The following is a 19,038-nucleotide window of genomic DNA, read 5'->3' on the forward strand; positions in this document are numbered from 1 at the left end:
GGAATTTTGACTGAAGTACGTAAAGTTTGAGGTCATCCAAGTTGTGACCTGCTTCATTAAAATGTTGTGCCACTGCTTTCGGTAATTTCTTTGCCATATGTGTGCGATGCCTGTTTAACATTAACAGGCTGTCCTGTTCCGCCAATGTACTGTTTGTGACACTATGAACATTTGATCATGTAGATATCGTTTGAACTAGTGCAGATAAAACTAGATTTTATATGATGGACGTAATTACTTCTGGTGCTTTTAAATATAATGTCATCTTGAAGGTGCTTGGAAGTGTTACATCTTGGACGAGAACAAGGCATTATGTGGGCAGTAGAAGGAGGGTTTACTTTTGCATGCACCAAGGCACATGTTGCTTCCTATTATTCGATAATACTTGCGGAGGATATTATTTATGTTTGGGAGCGCATTTGAGTATATTTGGTTATAAAAGCTCGCGGCTGGTTGGGCTATACTACGGGGGGTCTTGTAGGTAGTGTTGATTTTCTATATAATTTACATGCTTCGTTGTAGACCTTGTTTAGAGCGTTGTGCTGCGGGTAATTTCTTTCAACTAACGTTTCCTTTAGGTTGCTTAAAGGGGCCCTCCAACACTTTTTTTGAAGCGCCTACATCGCTGCTGACCGCATCAACTCGTAGTGGCGCTCGCCAGAACTATTGCAGGCGGAAATGACGAAGATGGGCGCTGGCCTGTGATTGGATAAATGTAACGTTAGAAGTAATAGCGGCGTTGCATCACAAAAGGGGTTATTATTGGGTTTAGTTTTTCTTGAGCATGCTTTTTTCACTGAACACCAACTAGACAGACGATCTTAGACATTTCAGCTTTAAAACTGCAGCGCCCGGCAAAGGATGCGCCGAACGCCACGGCGCTGGAGGGAAACGCGCTCGGGACGCTCCAGGCGCCGTTGTTTGTAGAAACTGAATGGAAAAAAAAAGTGAGAGCGTTGATATAGACGCCGTCGCAACAAGAAACACGACTAAAACTAGAAAAAATGTAGAGGCGTTCACAATCTGCCTCGTTTCGCACGCGCAGTTCACTCTTAATGCACCACATTGTTTGTTACTATCGCAACGGCGTCATCAATACGTTGGTTAGAACGGCCAACATTGTATGCAAGCTTCCCGTACGTAGGATCTTTCAGTTCATTTCATTGGGGCGCCATCCGACGTCACAGAGCGAGTGAAACGTGGTCAGGTGACCCCGCGAAAATCGAGTTGAGGGTAGGCCTCCATTTTATTGTATTTTGAGTTTTCTAGGCTGAATAACTTCGGACTACGTGCCCCTACCGCTGCCGTTCTTGCTGCACTAATCTCTTCAGCCTCCAGTCTACGCAACCCGAAAGTAAAAACTGTAAAACAATGAGGTCAGGAAAAGTGTTAGAGGGTCCCTTTAAGTGGGGAATCGCCACAGATCCTTCTTATATGCCTCACCTGTCTGACAAATGTTAGCAGTCTTGCAGGTGATAACTACTGTAATCTAGCTACTGTTGGATTTCTGTAGAGCATTATCCTTAATTTTCCTGTTTCAGTAGGTAGTCTAGGAAGTTAATTTCACTGCAAGAATATTAAACATGTGGAGCGGTGCAAGGCCTCACTCCAGCGACACTCCATGTCCATCTTCCTCTTTTTGGCTGTCAATAAGTGGGCCATAATGTGCGGAAAGGTACCGCAAAATGTTTTCACTGGAACCAGTGAAAGTGCATGCCAGTTACTGCTGTTTTAAATTTGTAAACTGAATAGCTGCTTTTGTTTGCCCGCATCGCTCCTGAAGATGGATTCTGCATACGTCTCCGGATGATGCCCCTCAGTGGCATTGCCAGGCATATTTTACTGTTTTAGACCTGTAGTAAAATGTGTCTTTGGACGGTCCACTCTCTTCCCAACAGGGCAACCGTTGTGAGCTGGTCGAGGCATGTGCAGCGTGCGAATCGGGGGAGAGCTGTGTGGAGCTGGCCAATGGCTTCCAGTGTGGCTGCCTGGACGAAGGCTTGTGTGCTTTCGAAGGCCTGCCTCTTGCCTGGCCCTTAGGGGGCGCTGCTGTACTGCTCCTGCTTCTCCTGCTGCTGGCATTTGTGTGCTGCTGTCGGCAGTGCTGTCGCCACCATCGTGCTAACCACCAGTGCAGCAACACTGCGACTGCCAAGAATTATGTTCTGGCTACAGCCAACATCAGGCCAAAGGTGTCTCTTCAGTCTCATTGATAGGGAGTTGTTCAAAGCATGAGTGGTGATTGCCAGTCTAACTTGAGTAATTGCTAGATCTAAGTGGTTTGGTGTCTAGCAGCCTTTAAAAAAAAAGGGGGAGCCCTATTGGGAAGCTGCGTGCCCGACTTTTCTTTCTTTCCTTCAAGCTACCATCTCCCTCCACTCCTGCATCATCCTGATAATATACTGATGGAAAGAGTCTCTGGTTTGGGGGCATCAAAACATGTGCAGCTTGATCTTGAGGCTGCCAAAGCCACAACCACGGACCAGGAATTATTCCGCTAAATAAACAACAGTGCTCACGCATGCATCCCGAGTGAGCCACGATGCCATGCACCATGCCGACGCAGCTTCTGTTGCTTCTGTGGTGCAAGTCAGCTCGATGGCAAAACGCGCTCTCTGCAGAGGCTCGTGACGTCTAGGCCAATCGGTAGCGAGAAAGTGTGGCAGCTATTCATCGCTGGACGTTCCAGAGACACTGTGGGTGGCTCATTTGAAGCATCGCATGGCACATAATTAAAGCAATGTTCATTAATAACCACGCGCGTGCCGCTATTACGTCTGTCACTTCTGTTTCAGGACATCGCGGAGTGAAATTTGGGAATGCTACCAATAATGGAACAATATCGAATTTTCCGTGCTTCGCATCCATGCATGGAAGAGCACGTGAACAGTGGGAACGCGTTGACACTTTTCCTCAAATACACTTTAGCTATGGATCTTTATCCAGAAGAGCTTTTCGTAATTCCTTTCACCAGCGCATCTGGGTTCGTAACCACTCTTGCGATAAATATCTCCTAAAAGGCCCTGCCCTTTGGAGCTTGTGAGTGCTAGGATCCCAATTCGAATTTTTGCTTGCTTTTTTAGAAATGTCATCTCATTAATAAAAGCAATGCCCCCTGGTTGGAGCAGCCGCAGTTTGCTTTTAACATGCACAGCTGTCTGTAGTGGGCCCATTGCTGACGGCACCGGAAGGCCCTCTGTGAAGCACCATGTTACACGTCCGCCCCTCACTTTCCAGGGTCAATAGCTGATGGCTAAAAAAAATTTTAAGGGTGAAGCAGTAGATGCGATACCAACAAATTGTATTTTTATACGAAGTAAGGCTAGCAGCTAACTCGCGTAACTCAACAAAACGCTGGTTTAAGGGAATACAGCTGTTGGCGACGGCGATGGCAAAAACCCGTTGAGAGTGTCCGTATAACTGCAATAAAATAAAGTCGAGGAGCCATTCTCTCTATGAGGCGAAGCTGTTTAGCACACGGCACAGAGGTGATATGGTGGAGCCCAGTTTGGTATGTAAGGCCAGGCTGTTAACGTTCAATATACAGTATTAATGCAAAAGTCTTAGATGCCTCATCAAACACAGAAATTGACCATCGGCGGCGTCAACACTAGTGCTGCAAAAAAATTACACCATCTCCCGCTAAAGGGGACCATGAGGCGATGCGAAGCCGGAGCACTTGCACGATCGCGTTCCGTTGGCATTCGTTGGGCATGCTACTGACCTCGCGTCGTGGAACGCGAAGAGGGACGCTACGCGCGTCGTATCTTCCATCTAGCCTGGCCGTTAATTCTCACAGGGCGAGCGGGGAACGCGGTCGACAGGCGGGCGAGAGGGGGGCAGCGTAGAAGAGGAGAGAGAAGGGGAGGGGACGCGCTCGAGCTCATCGCGGCGTTGCGCAGGAGAGAATTTCGGCATGTCTAGCCCGCGTTTCAGAGTGGAAAGGGGGAGGGGAGATGGGTATGGGAAGGGGAGGGGAGAGGGAAAGTGGAGAGGGGAAGGGGAGAGGGAATGTGGAGAGGGGAAGGGGAGAGGGTGAGTGGAGAGGAGGTGTGTGGAGAGGGTATGCGCATGCGCATGCGCAAGCACAATGAGGTGCAGGCAGATGGGGTCTTCGAGTCGTCTCAGGCAAATGCATAAGGGAGCCCATGAGGTGTTTTTTTTTTCACTGCTCTCTAGAGGGCACTACACTCGGGGACAACTTTCTGTGGCAATGAAGGGAAAGCTACGGGGGCGGAGCTAACTGCTCTGTGTTACTGCGTCAAGGTAGTCCCCGATGAACTTGTTTCGGTTTCAGTTTCGGCGTGACAGATGCGTATTTCCTGCAGTTCATTTCTTCGCATGTGCTCCTTGGTTGATTGCGTTGAACCACGATTACCGAGCGTCCACGCATATTGGCGTTTCGTTTCCTGTGCTTAATTTGTCTGTGCCATTCTGTGTCGTCCAGAAATGACGTGAATATTTTCAGCGCTGCAGTTTTGAGGGCATGCACTGATATATAAACTCATCCAGAGCTAAAAAATGACTAGTGTAGCGTGCTTACATAGCGCGGGCGCAGTATACCAAAGAGCAGCTCGCACGTCCTGCGGTGCAAAGTGAAATTCTGTTGGGATCGCGTTGAGTTACGCTGGCATCAAAAGGCATCGGTGACCCACTGCCCACACGCTATGCGGCTCAGAAAACGTAAAGCGGCGACCTCGCACCGCTGCAGAACCCACGAATCCTGTGCTCAATCCCAACCGCTGCCAGTTTCTGTCTCCTTCATTAAAACCGTACGGGCGTGCGGTCATTTTTCACGATACTGCATGTGTCACGCATCTCGGGAGCGCTTGCAATGCAGAATGGAGTTGGGAGAGAGAGAGAAGAGAGAGTCGGGAGACCGTGGTGGCACCGCAAACCAAACTTTATCGCACACACCACAGCAAACAAAACTCACACGCACTCAAAATTTACAACCAAAAGGTAACAAGTGCGAACCTACTGAGTTAATGCACAATCACTAACACTACAAAAACATTCGAGATACGTCTAGCTCCTCTCAACTCGAGACTCTGGCCACTATGGCCTCTCAGTCAGTCGCGCTACTAATGGAACGCTCTTATGGATCGTGGTGTCTGATGACTTGATCCAGTTCCAAAGTCGACACACTGTCCCGTCGTTGCAGCTCCTGTCGACGTCTCAGGGCCGTTGTCGGTGATCAGGTGCCTCGCTGATCATCTTCGTTGCCGACGCCTCGTTCTCCGTCGAGAACACTGGTCCCTCCCCGCTAGGCCTAACTGTCGGCCTCTCCTCAGCGCCATGGGATCCAACTGTCGACGTGGCTTTCCGGTGATTGTCGGTGGGTTGCCGTCTCGTCGAGCTGGGGTAGTGCCGCAGGTGCCACGAGAACTGCGTGATTAGGCTGCCGCAAGCCCGGGACGCCTCGCTCGGTAGACACCAAGTTTGACGGCCACCCTCCTGGGACATGCACAACACTGCCTCCAGAACTCGGCCCTGCAGTCCCCGTCGCGGGCGCGACGCTGGCTTGCACCACCTTTCTCTTCGCCGACTCCACCGAACAATGACCAACTCTTCTTCTGTGGTCTCTCACCTCAGCTCGGGTCGCGTGGCACGCGCCTTTCTCCGGCCAATGGCTTGCGTCGACGTGGCAGGGGTGCACACCATTGGGTACTTTTCCATTCCCCGCACACCATCGACGCATTGCGCTGTCCGGCACGCGCTGCGTGCCCCTTTACTTATGACAGCATGGCGCCGGTTATGTACGCCCCAGGATAGCAATCGTATGTTTCACTTGTTAGGCCACTTACTTAGAACAGGAAGGCATGTAAACCCCTGCATGTCTGTAAAATGTCATGCTTTCTGAACATCTACACAATTAGCGCTGGTTCTAAAGTTCAAAAATAAATCGCCACCTACCATTTCGCCAGCAATAATTGATTCCTGACATCGTAAAGCACATTTCATTAGCTAACTTTGTCCAACGCTAACATTCTGAGCCATACTCAGCCTGGTAATTACACCATCCCTCTTCCCTCCACATTACAATTTGGATTTTCGTGGCTGTGGCCGGTATTCACACACACTATTCCTGAACCAGCAAGGAAATCCCTTGAACACACAGGGCTACCACGGCCTGTTGCAGACAGTTTTAAATCTGGACACGGCAAGTATTTGTCAGGAGCAATAAATTGTGCTACGTGAAAAATTGCAGCAGCTAAAACAAGGTGTTTTGTTATATATTTCCTGCATAATCAGCTGGCTAAAATTTAAAAGTCGCTCAAGTAGTAATTCACACACACACGCACACCAGTCACAGGAATAAACCTTTAATACTGTGTCCCCTTCTTTCAAGCCAACTTAATCTATCAAAGCCAGACAGCCGTGTACTTTCAACGAAACATTTATGACTCCATGAGCACTTATATGAAGTACCTGACTACAATGTACAGTAAAAACTTCATGAAGATGCGCACATTACTGCGCATATTCCCTTAAGACCTCGTCATTTGGCCCTGTAAAGATGCACTTGAAAAAGCATTTGTGCTCAACGTGCCCATTTACTTCAGCAATTAACATGTGCAGTCGAAGAGACAAACAAAACATGAGCAAGTGGGTACTAATTATTATCCACGTACGTAGTGTAACTGATGGTGGTATTTTTTGCCAGATGAGTGAAACAGTTACAATGCATTTCTGGAAGTCACTTCCATCTCGCAGCTCTTGAGCTATATTTCATCCAGTCTTGTCAGTTCATTCACCCGTAACAGCTATTTGGAAAGGCTGTTTACAGTCTCTTGGGTTGTAATCAAAGTTTTGCTACCATTTCTTTCGGGTGAAACAGGATATGTGATGCATCACTCAGCACTGCTTGCTCTCCTCAGCTGCCATTCTATGTGTGAAGCACAAGTGCCACCCACAACTGACAATCAAAAGACTAATTCACAGGCTGACAACAAACATACTACAGTAGAACCCCGCTGATACGTTTTTGAAGGGACCGTAGGAAATAAACGTAAGAGACGGGAAACGTAAGAGCCGAAAAACAGGAAAAACGGCAAAATATTTAGTGGTACAGAATTTTATTTCAATTCTTACGAGCAGCACGAAAATTGGCGCGCTCAGCCGCGATCTAGTCGATGGATAGAAACGCGGAGCTTAGGACGGCCTTATCCACAGAAATGTAATCAACGTATGTGATTTTTTTAACACCAACAGCTGTAGGCATGAAAGAACTAAGCACACGCAATCACGACCGGCGCGGCGAGTCCGACCGCGAACCGCACGCACGACCATGCGAGCTCCAACCAGCTCGAACTCCTCCCGTTCTCCGACAAATAACGATGATGATGAGTCTACGCCAACGCGATGGCAGAAGTGAATGCCAATCTCGAAGGCCTTGCTTTCGCAAGCAATTACGTCATACACGCCATGTTTGTGCAATGCAAATCTCAGAGGCTATGCTTTTGTCAATAGTAAATGCCAATCTCGAAGGCCTTGCTTTCGCGAGCAGTTACGTCATAGACGCCATCTTTGCAATTTGAATCTCGAAGGCCATGCTTTTGTTTGCATCAATTGAAAGATTCTGTTGCTTGCGCCTCTCATGCGGCTAATATTACGGTCAAACGAGGCCAAGCTGCGTGAAAATGCACCATGGCCGCTCTCTTTGGTAGTCACTCGGTCGGCTCCGGGCGCACTTCGCGACGTATCATACGGGAACGGTCCGACAGTTACGACGTAACAGCGGGGTTCCCAGTACATTGTATCCTATGGGAGCTATGCCGGGACCGGCGGAAAACGACGTAACAACCGGGAAAACGCAGCAGTGAGGAACGTAACAGCGGGGTTCTACTGTATAAATGATTGCTCGGTGCTGCATGCAACCAGAATCAAGTAAGCGGATAGTGCACATCGTCACTTGTTAGTCGGCGTTTGTGGTGTCTTGACTTCCTTCCTGTGTCCTTTTTTGCACGCTCTGTTTTTTAGAATGACAGAGCATACTTCCAAGCTGTTGGGCATCAAAAAGGAATACATAGCATCTCACAAACAATCAGCATCACATGAGCCAGTGCACACCGGCTTCATCAGAGTTCCTTTATACCACTCAATTCACTGACACTACTGTCACTGCAGCTGCTGGAGTCAGATCCCAAAGTAATTAGGATACTGTCGAGCGTGCTTTCAATTGCACCATCCTGCTCCCAGGCCTCCTCTTCAAGACGCACCACATGAGCGCAGTTGCGTGCCCAGTTTTCTGGAGTCACAAGGGCAATGGCTTCGTCCAGAAGTTTTTCGACTCCAGCAAGAGTGAACGACCTGTTGTTGGCTGCAATATACCCCTTGACTTGGCTCCATACCATTTCAATAGGGTTGAATTCACAATGGTAAGGAGGAAGCCGAACAATGTCATGACCAGCGATCTTGGCCAGGGCATCAATCCGGTATCCAGAAAAACGGTGCTTGTTTTGGTTAACCGGCTGAATGAGCTCGGGCTTCAACTGGTCATTAGACGACGGGATGCTTCTTGAGTCAACCAAGACTGAATCTCGGCCTTGCGCAACGACGTCGAGGGCAACTTTTCGAGCTGAACACTATGGTATGAAGCATTGTCCTTGACAATTACGCTCCGTGGCTCAATGTTTGGTAAAAGTTGTTCTTTGAACCGTCTCTCAAAGCGTGGGCCATCCATTCCACTGTGGTAGTCACTGATAACGCTCTTTTTCGCCCGGAAAACGAGAGATGCCCCATCCACGAAGCCGTTTTCGCTTCCAGCATGGAGGACAATGAGCCGACCACCTTTGCCGCTCGGTGCGCGAAGCTCATATGTGAGACCCTTGCGGAAGGCGTCCTCAAGTGACGACATAGTGGCGTCCTTGGTGTGCCCAGCATTCACCCAAGTCTTGTCAAGATAGTATATAGCCCTGCGAAAGCAAGGGGAAAATGTGCCAGGTTTCTGTTTTTAACGAGAGCGGTCAATTGAGACAGAACACGTCGATACGTACTTGTGCCTTCGCTTGCTTAACCAAAATAACAGACAAAATACAAAGGGCCACAGATGCAGACGCAAGCCATAAAAAAATACAAATCAAGATGGACGGCAACATGTATGAGGACGGGTGAATTAAAAACTAAATATTCAGTGGTACGAGAACTTCCATCGTTATTTCCTCTTCCTACTCTTTCTACTCGGAGTTTTTACGTGTGGCATTTGTGTTTTAATTGAAATCGTTGACATTTATATCTCTGTCCAACAAATCGAAGCAGTAACTGTACCTACCGTTTCTCTTTTCGCATTTCTCGAATGGTCTGCAGATATTTCTGCTGCCACACGATGATGTCGTCCCTTTGCAGCAGTGCACAGTTACGTTTTCGCTTCCGAAATTCAAATACAATGTCATTCAGAAGCCTGCACACTGTTCTGACACTCGGCTGCTTCGGTAGCCCCATGTCAGTGTCGCCAATTATCTCGCTGAGGATCTTTTTTGCCGTTGGCGCCTCGTTGCGAATGTAGTACTGATGTACTTTCCGGCGAAGAGCAGACAGGGTAAAACTATCGTACCGCTGCACTCTTGTCTTTCCAGTAACTTTTGCTGGTGATTCAGCCGCGAAAGGAAGCCTTTTACGCTTCGGGGACTTCAGGGTACCCTTTAAAACATCCACCTTGAGCCGTGCAACAGTACGCTCGCTCACGCCGGTAAGCTGGCTAACCGAACGAAACACGGAGGTGACTGAGAGTCCCGGTTGCGTCAGTCTCACTTGGGTGTACACGTTGCCAACCACTTGCTTGGTTTGTTTCGGCAGCTTTTGGTCCTCAAGCTTCTCGAATATCCTGTGTGGCGAGCCGATTGGCGAGCAACCGGAGGAAGATGGCACTGGCGACGCGGAGGCATGGCGGAGGCCATATCTTTTTCTGAACGGTGATGGTGAAGGAAGAGAGCCAATGCGACGCCAGTGGGGAACGCGGCAACTAACAAAACCCCCGAAATCTAAAATATAACGCTATTTCACATAATACCACTAATAATTTTCTGGCATTATCAATTAGCAGCTAAAAATTATAACTGCACATTTTTAAATAATTAGGTTACGCACAAAAAACTTTTTTTTTTTTTGCGGAGCTACTTCCAGCTGCACAGCGACACTGACAAAACGGCGTGGTTCGGCTCTGTAGGCTTGACTGCATTGCCACAGAAATTGTCCCAGAGTATAGGGGGTTTTCAACATACAAACAGAATGTCTTAGCCATATAAAAATTCGCTGTAAAAGGAAGACGAAGTGTGTTATATCATGGTTGAAAGCACTCTCGGACACTTTCGCGGAAGCTCGACCTAAAGCAGATCTCCATCTTTCAGGCAACCCAGCGCATGCGCAAACGATGGTCTGGAAGCACTGTGAGAACGATCTTGTCACAGCGCAGAGAGGCCTCAAAAAGAGAGTGTCGGAGGAGGTTGGCTTTTGAGGCTAGCTAAGTGACGTCGTGTTGCACCCATTAATACAATCAATCGGAAGAAAAACAACCTGGCTTTCGCATTGGAGTCTTCTTAGGGTAATGCATTAGAGACGGTGTCACTCTTTAGCATTGAGGCACTATTGTACGTCACGGCATTTGTCTACAACATGTGCTGATAACCACATAGATGCATTTGCGTGTCATTTCATAAAGTACAATGTTATTGATTCACTATTCTGTTTATTTGCTGGTGTCAAAAATAATCACTGAAGAAGTTATTCCTGAACACTTGACTGCATGACGGCCTTATTTCTTCATTGTCGAGTGAAATATGGAGTGCTTCTGAGATGATTTTTTCTATGAGATTTGCAAGGAATTGAAATATTGCTAGCTCTTCATAAGAGCCCCATAACATACCTGCCAGATCTCCCGGATTACCCGGGAGACTTCCGGATTTTGACCATATCTTCCGGTTGTACGGGTAACAGGAAAATCTCCCGGAAATTCAGTTGTGCCCCGTTTCTATTCGTGTCCAGTGCATTGTCTGGTCACATGGGCAAAGTTGTGTGGCGACGTGGTAAAAAAGTACAGCTCAGGCCAATCCATGTTTTCAAGATGCGACAGTAGCGCCAGAACACATAGCCTACCAAATAGGAGCAGCGAAATCGCGCCCTTTCAGTGCATTTTTTTTTTGGGTGGTCACGTGCACTTATAACACCCCAGCGGGGATTATGGCGCAGCCGGGCAATGTCGAAGGCGTTGCCGGGCTCCGCAGCTCTCGGTACAATGTAGCCTCGACTCACCTTTCCTTTTTGCTGAGATAGTGCAGGGCAGATAAGGACGTGGGACACAGAAACACAGAACAATGAGTGCAGATGCGACATGCAGAAAAGACCCCTCATCGTCCAAGAACACCAACTACGAATGTGGGATTGTATCAATGTGCGAAAAAAGCGCACCTGTTTGATAGAATGCGGGGGCGCATTGTATGGCCACAAAATCCGCCCTCCTGTACAAATGGGAAAGGCAGCAAGCGTTTACCGTCCGGGCTGCGAGTGGAGGAACTAGGGGAAATCGAGGAATATTGCTATTCAATACTCCTTCATTTCATTTCTGTTTTTCCCTTTCTCTCTCTACAGTGAGACGTGACATCCCTGCAGTATGTTTTGAAAAGCCTTTGTGGTGGTTGCCTGCTTTCGCTGCAATGTGATGGGCTTAAGAAAAGTAGTCTGTGAAGGAGAGTTTTCCGGTGGAAAAAATTGCTGCAGGAATGCCAGCTTATAGATTTTTGCAAAGTGTCAGTGCCCTGAAACCGCGTGTTGAATGGTCTTTTCCTTTTTCTCGCATGCCGTACATCATTGTTGATGCAACCACAGTACGAGTGGCCGTAGTCTCACTCAGCCGAGCCAGAGTTACGCTGCGTTCTGCAACTAGCAACACTTTCGGTCGTTCTTCTTGTCTACCACTCGACAGAGAGGCCTCGATTGTCAGCCGCTTTGGTGTTGTGTAGGCCTACCGTCAATCATGGCTCAATCAAGGAGCGCAACAAGTATCTGCAAGCATTTCTGAAACAGCACACCACTGAATTTGGTTGCATTGTTGAATCACGAATGGGAAAGCATCATGCATGCTGCATCATTTGTAGTTGTGATTTTGGTGTTTCACATAGAGGCAGGTCAGACATCGTTGCTCACGTCCAATCGCAAAAGCATGTCAGCGCCCTTCACAGTCAAGAAAAGCAACAGCAGCTGAGACAATTCTTCCTCAACGAAGATGGTGACCGTGACGTCCATTGTGGGGATGCTATCACCCCCTGTAAAGTCGTTTGCGCTTCATGGTGCATATGCGTCTCGTGGATTAGCGGCAGGTAGGTTTAACACTTTCCTGTCCACAGGAAAATAAGCAGTTTTTGGGTGGTCTAGCAAACACCAAATGCTTTATATTACAATGTATAGTACAGTAGAACCCCGCTGTTACGTTCCTCACTGCTGCGTTTTCCCGGCTCTTACGTCGTTTTCCGCCGGTCCCGGCATAGCTCCCATAGGATACAATGTATTGGGAACCCCGCTGTTACGTCGTAACTGTCGGACCGTTCCCGTATGATACGTCGCGAAGTGCGCTCGGAGCCGACCGAGTGACTACCAAAGAGAGCGGCCATGGTGCATTTTCACGCAGTTTGGCCTCGTTTGACCGTAATATTAGCCGCATGAGAGGCGCAAGCAACAGAATCTTTCAATTGATGCAAACAAAAGCATGGCCTTCGAGATTCAAATTGCAAAGATGGCGTCTATGACGAAACTGCTCGCGAAAGCAAGGCCTTCGAGATTGGCATTTACTATTGACAAAAGCATAGCCTCTGAGATTTGTATTGCACAAACATGGCGTGTATGACGTAATTGCTTGCGAAAGCAAGGCCTTCGAGATTGGCATTCACTTCTGCCATCGCGTTGGTGTAGACTCATCATCATCGTTATTTGTCGGAGAACGGGAGGAGTTCGAGCTGGTTGGAGCTCGCGTGGTCGTGCGTGCGGTTCGCGGTCGGACTCGCCGCGCCGGTCGTGATTGCGTGTGCTTAGTTCTTTCATGCCTACAGCTGTTGGTGTTAAAAAAATCACATATGTTGATTACATTTCTGTGGATGAGGCCGTCCTAAGCTCCGCGTTTCTATCCATCGACTAGATCGCGGCTGAGCGCGCCAATTTTCGTGCTGCTCGTAAGAATTGAAATAAAATTCTGTACCACTAAATATTTTGTCGTTTTTCCTGTTTTTCGGCTCTTACGTTTCCCGTCTCTTACGTTTATTTCCTACGGTCCCTTCAAAAACGTATCAGCGGGGTTCTACTGTATCAATTTGTAGCAGAAGGATTGTGCTTCCTAACGGTATTATTTACAAGCAAACATTTATTAACGATTTTTTGAAGAAAAATACTTAATAAAAAAATTTGTAACAAAAACGAGAAAACTCCGTAAAAACATCGATGCTGCTTTGCACCAATGCAACCTAAAAAAAATTTCCAAATATACATTTTAAAGAAGAAGGCTGTATACAACATTACTGCAAATATATTGCATGATGTGGTGAAGCACAAGTTCATGTCTCGCAGAAAACATTTGTTCTTTGTTCAACTTTCCGTTCTTAATAGCACATTTTACAGTTCTTGTATCTTTGTAGCTTCTGGGGCTTGTGCTGTTGATCCTTAGGGGCACTTGTAGCGGGAACAGCCGCAGGAGCCTTGGGACCTGGATGTTGTTGCTCATCAAGTCCTAGGAGCTGCTCCATTAGTTCTAGCCTGAACGCCAACTGATCGAAGCTCGAACCTCTTGACGATTCAGGCTACCACCATCACAAAATTCTGATGCAGACTCATCGGAATCCGTTGAAATTCGCCGTTTCCGAGGGGCAGCGAGCGCGATTGAAAGGCGCTTTAAAAATCCCCCTGCGGGCGGAAAAAGGAAACACCAAAGCGAAACTAGAAAAAGAGTTCTCCTTTTATGCGCTGGATAGCGCTAGCTGTCCCTAAGCGCTCCGAACGCGATAAAATTTCAATTGAAACCATCAACAACATACTGCCGATGAGTATAGGTGCAGACAGGAAAGTGTTAACAGCTGCCAAACGAGAGGTGGCCCTGTGATCGCACGATGTAAGGTGGCACCGCCCTGTCGGCGAGAATAGACCGGCGTACAGAAAACAGCAGCGAGTCTCTTTGGGGTTAGGTAGCGTGCGTGGATGGACGTCTCCCACAGTGGGTTTGTGGGGGACGACACCACGGCTCATTTTGCGCGGACCCCTCGTGGCGAGTCTAACGTCAGCGATGCCGCATCGCGGTACATTGTGTGTGTTATGTTTCCTGTGTATTATATTGGCATTGTATAAGGTTACTTAGCTTAAAGCTGAACATTTTGACAGATTTGCCTGTCTGGTTGGGTTAATTAATTAAGACTTTCAAAGGGCTCCAACCAAAAATGGGTTTATTTCCCGACGTTTCGGAATCAACTCGATTCCTTCTTCAGGGGGAGTGACAGCGGAAGGGTGGAGGTGCAGCTCTTCTCTTTCGAACCAGCTGTGGAGAAGGAGGGAAGGCGCGTCTTCTTTGGTGGTGAGGGTGTTGAGGGGGTTGCGGTTGCCGCGGTTGCATGGGATTGATGGGCTGGGGGCGGCCGGGGACGGTTTTGCTCACTTGCGACTTTGTTTGAATTTGTTTTTCTTGCTGTAGCTAGTCCGTGAATGTATACTGACGGCAGGTTTCCTTTGCATCGGTTTAAGTTGCCTTCGGTGTTTTGAATGAACCATGACTCCAATAACAGCCGTTTTTGTTGGTTAGTTTCTGTTGTTAGGATTTCGGTTTTTTCAAAGTCAATCTTATGGTCGGCATCTTCCGAGTGTTCTGCAAGGGGGTTCCGCTGTCTTGAGAACGTCCTGACGTCGTTTTTGTGCCGTTTAATTCTTTCGGTCAAGTTTTTTGTTTCGCCAATGTATGCGGCCTGGCAGTCGGAACACTTGATTTTGTAGACGACGCCTTGCGCTCTTTCTCTTGGTGGAAGGTCCCTAATTCAAACAAAGTCGCAAGTGAGCAAAACCGTCCCCGGCCGCCCCCAGCCCATCAATCCCACGCAACCACGCCAACCGCGGCAACCGCAACCCCCTCAACACCCTCACCACCAAAGAAGACGCGCCTTCCCTCCTTCTCCACAGCTGGTTCGAAAGAGAAGTTAAGAGCTGCACCTCGACCCTTCCGCTCCCCTGAAGAAGGAATCGAGTTGATTCCGAAACGTCGGGAAATAAACCCATTTTTGGTTGGAGCCCTTTGAAAGTCTTAAGGTTGCTTAGCGCGTTACTAGTAAATGCAACTTGCTTCTCCAGTGTACTCCAGGATATGAAATTAGCTGCTCCAGAGCGCTCCCAGATGCAAAATTACCTTCTCCAAAATGCTCCACGATAAATTTTTGCTGCTTCTGTGTGCTCCAAAATGAAAATTTTGCTTCTCCAAAAATTACTCCAAATCCTCGGTAGCTTCACTGACTATGCTCCCATGCCCTTAAGCCACATGTTAGCAGTGCAGTGGTCAACAACAATGGTCATGCATTCAGGGAACAATCAAGTGTGGCAGCGTCAAGTGACCTCGATAAAAGAACAGGTTGCCCACTATCGAGAGAGCATTGGGCGCATACAACCTTCGAGGGCTGCATTTCTGTACACTGGGCTGCAGCTGTAAATCTGTAGCTCGTAACAAGGTTCGCTTAACAATGCTGGTAGATCCCATAGGTGTAATGAGGAGCTGCCTATGCCAGATTGGCTTTGAGAAAAGTGGCGGATGGACGTGCAAACTGAGTTGTGTGACGTGGGCTTACCAGGTATGTAAACTGCCTAGAGGTTAGATTGTAGCCCGACGTCGGCACTAACAGTTGAGCGCAGACGTGCACATCATGAGCACTATTTGTCCCTGCATGGTTAAGCAATGGTACACTGTGGTGTCATAGCTCGATCATCTGTAAGTCATTGTACTACTCCTCGTGTAATATGCATCACATTGAATGAATAAACCAGTACTACGCAACTGTAGGCCACATTATTGATCACTAGCAAGCACGAGCCAGCAAGTCCATAAATGCGTGCAAGTATTGCAACATAATTTGTCCCTGCTGCAGATGAGCAACTTGGAGCAGCGGCCAGCCTCCTACACCACGCGAGAGGCCACCCTGAACAATTTCGACACGGTGCGAAGCTATGGGAGTGCGGCTGATGACCTCGAGTCACGTTACCAGCCCAATGACCTGCGCTGCCATACTCCATCAGGCAGTGCTCCAACAAAGGGTCTCTACCTGGACAAGATTCCTAATGGTGACCACATTGCACACCCACTTGGGTGGTCGCATTGCCTGCTTCATGCGTTGTGCTGTAATTAAAATGTGCTACCGCCATTAGTTTCCTTGGCAGCTCACGCGTCGCTCGAGTGGATGTAGTAAGTACATTTTTGAAGGTGCTTCGAAAGATGTGTGATAGATATGAGCCTGGAGTGCTGAAAGTGATGTACAAAAGCAACAAGTGAAGGTTTGTTGAGGAGCATAACAGAAATATATGGAAGCCATATGGTTGGAAATATACAAACAGCATCTCTCTCTTCCTTGCACAACTGATGGCTTGGCTACATACTTATCACAAGCTCTTGAGATGAAGAACGGTCAGACAACAGCAAAGCTTGGTGGGCAGTGTAATGCATCAGCAGCATCTTGGCCACATTCAGTGCCCCAGTTACTGACATTGCCATAATTCTAACAGCAGTGCAGATTCGTGATTGGGTCCATGAAAATGGCAATCATACCGTCGACGACCGATAATTCGGACTCCACGGGGAACGTAAGTAAGTTCGAATTATCGAATCTCCGAAAAAACGAATGCGTCAGAAAAAAAAATACCTTTATTGACACTTCAGGGTCCCACTGGCTGAAAAAAGTTGTCAATGCATTGCTGCCCGCACTTCCGCTTACGTAAGTCCGCCTGTATCTCCGCCAGTGTGATGTGATCGCTGTGCGATGACGAGCTGGTTTCGTTCGTGAACGCAACGCGTCTGTGCGGTGCACTTAGCGGTCGCACAAAGAGGCAGCATGAATGGCGGCGCGGCGCATTTGGGCTCTCGCCTATTAAATGCGTGCACTACGCATGCAACTGCACCAGGCCACATGCACTATCGAGCAGTTGACTGAAGATGCTTATCGTAAGGCTTGTCAGCGATTGAGCCGTACTGGCGCGTTTGCCACCTGCCGCCATCATGCCTCTGTGCATTTCCGCTGCTTATCCGTAAGACATCGCCGCACGGCGCCGTGATAGCGACCCCTTTGAATTTCCGGTCTGCTTCACCCCATAGCACTTCGGCATCGCGACAAAGCTGACTTTCGGTCTCTGCTACGCAAACAGGTCGACTCACGAAAGCGCTGGTTCGAACCTACAAGATGATAGACGCGGCAGAGGTGGGGGCTTCAATTATTGCCTTTCGGACCTGCAATTTGGGCAGAAAGTCCGAAAAATCGGACGCCGAAGAGTTTTAGCGTGTGAAATTTCCGACGTTCTTGACCATTGACGTCTATGGGGCTGGTGACGGTGCCGCGAAAGCATCGGTATTTTCGAGCATGTCCAGAAAATCGGGCGTCAGAAAAATCGACAGTTGACTGTATCTGCCGCATTTCGTTGTCGTCGGCGTGGCCTTCGGCGCTGGCTGTGAGGGTACCGTTGGCGCCATTTAACTCAGATCTTTTGAGACAGCAGAGCATAAAATAAAGCGAATCTCAAGATAAAAATTAACGCGCGCGCAAATGCTTACCGCAGACGCATTCGACAGAATGGCGGCGATAGCAGCGCAGCGCGGGGATACAGTAGAGTGACCTAGAATAGGGGGAGTGTCCAAAGCGCCGCGCGAATACATGGGAGGAGCGAGGGCCTTTTGCGGTGAACTTCTGTGCTGCCGCGCCAGACCCATGGGCTTTCTCCGCAGTGGAAGCCTCGTCAAAGCGGCGAGCGTCTGCTACGCGCGTGATATTTTGGCCGCTATTAGCTAAAATTGCGGAGATTTGGGCAATATTTAATACTGCGTCACTGCAACATAATACTGCAGCGACTCTTCACACAGAGAACGCGTTTGTTAGTTTGTGTGTTGTGAAACGGGGATTTTGTATATATCCTTTCAGCTGGTTTGTCACCGCATTGGTCCACACTTGCGTGGCTGTTTGAGGAATGCATCCTGTGCGCATTTCATCGTAACAAAAGGCGCTTAACTTACTTCCGTTTGGAATGACGAACGTAAACTTGCTGCAGGAGAGAATAAACTGGAGATAACCAGGAGAACGTAGCACATATATGCACGTAGTAACTATAGCTCATGCATGCTAACGCGTTTGCACCCTTCATATCCTATCTTTGATTTCGTGCATTCGATTTGTTTTACAAGGCTGCCTCCGGCACTCTGCTGTTTCAAGCCATTTCATGCGAAGCCGAATGTGTCAGTCGGCGTGGCCGCGGTACCAAAAGTAAAAAATTACTCGCGTCTGGTTCACGTGGTATACACGAAAATTGGCACAGAGGGGCACGAATGTACGTATGCCCAACACGACCGATAGGTCATGGCATCACTAACTTCACATGCTTGCCATTTGCGTAACGACTAACAAGAGTAATATGGCGTGTGGCGCGCAAACCCGCTTTCTGTAGCCAGAAATAATTCTGATGATGTGTGGTCTGACGATTTGTTTCCGTCAGGTTATAAAAAACGTGATGGTCACCAATATCGGCCCTTGATCACGGAGGCAATGCAAAGCGACCATGTCATGTGATGGCATCATCATATGACGTCATAGTGATGTCACAAGTTCTGTCGACGTCATCGCGTGATGATTTTGTGCATCACTCGTGTTGGCTACGCGGGACACCGACGGTCAATTTTCGTGTTTGATGAGGCATCTAAGGCTCTACGGTACAGTACGGTATGAAGAACTTTATTTAAAGAACCGGAGAAGTGCCACCCCTTAGGGTGAGGCTCTACCTTAAAAAAAAAGACAAGACAAATCAAAGTAAATGAAACGATAGCAGTGCAACATCGTG

General features: G+C 48.2%; 1 protein-coding gene across 1 annotated transcript in view; it reads left to right on the forward strand.

Moving 5' to 3' along the window:
* The window catches only part of LOC119382356 (fat-like cadherin-related tumor suppressor homolog), a 912,235-nt gene that overhangs the window by 792,479 nt on the left and 100,718 nt on the right, over positions 1 to 19,038 (forward strand). Inside the window, 2 exon segments of the mRNA XM_049412132.1 lie at positions 1,899 to 2,192; positions 16,095 to 16,287. Of these exon segments, the coding sequence (XP_049268089.1) occupies positions 1,899 to 2,192; positions 16,095 to 16,287 (487 nt within the window).

This window comes from Rhipicephalus sanguineus, chromosome 2 (assembly GCF_013339695.2).
Source record: "Rhipicephalus sanguineus isolate Rsan-2018 chromosome 2, BIME_Rsan_1.4, whole genome shotgun sequence".
In the NCBI taxonomy this organism is placed as follows: domain Eukaryota; kingdom Metazoa; phylum Arthropoda; class Arachnida; order Ixodida; family Ixodidae; genus Rhipicephalus; species Rhipicephalus sanguineus.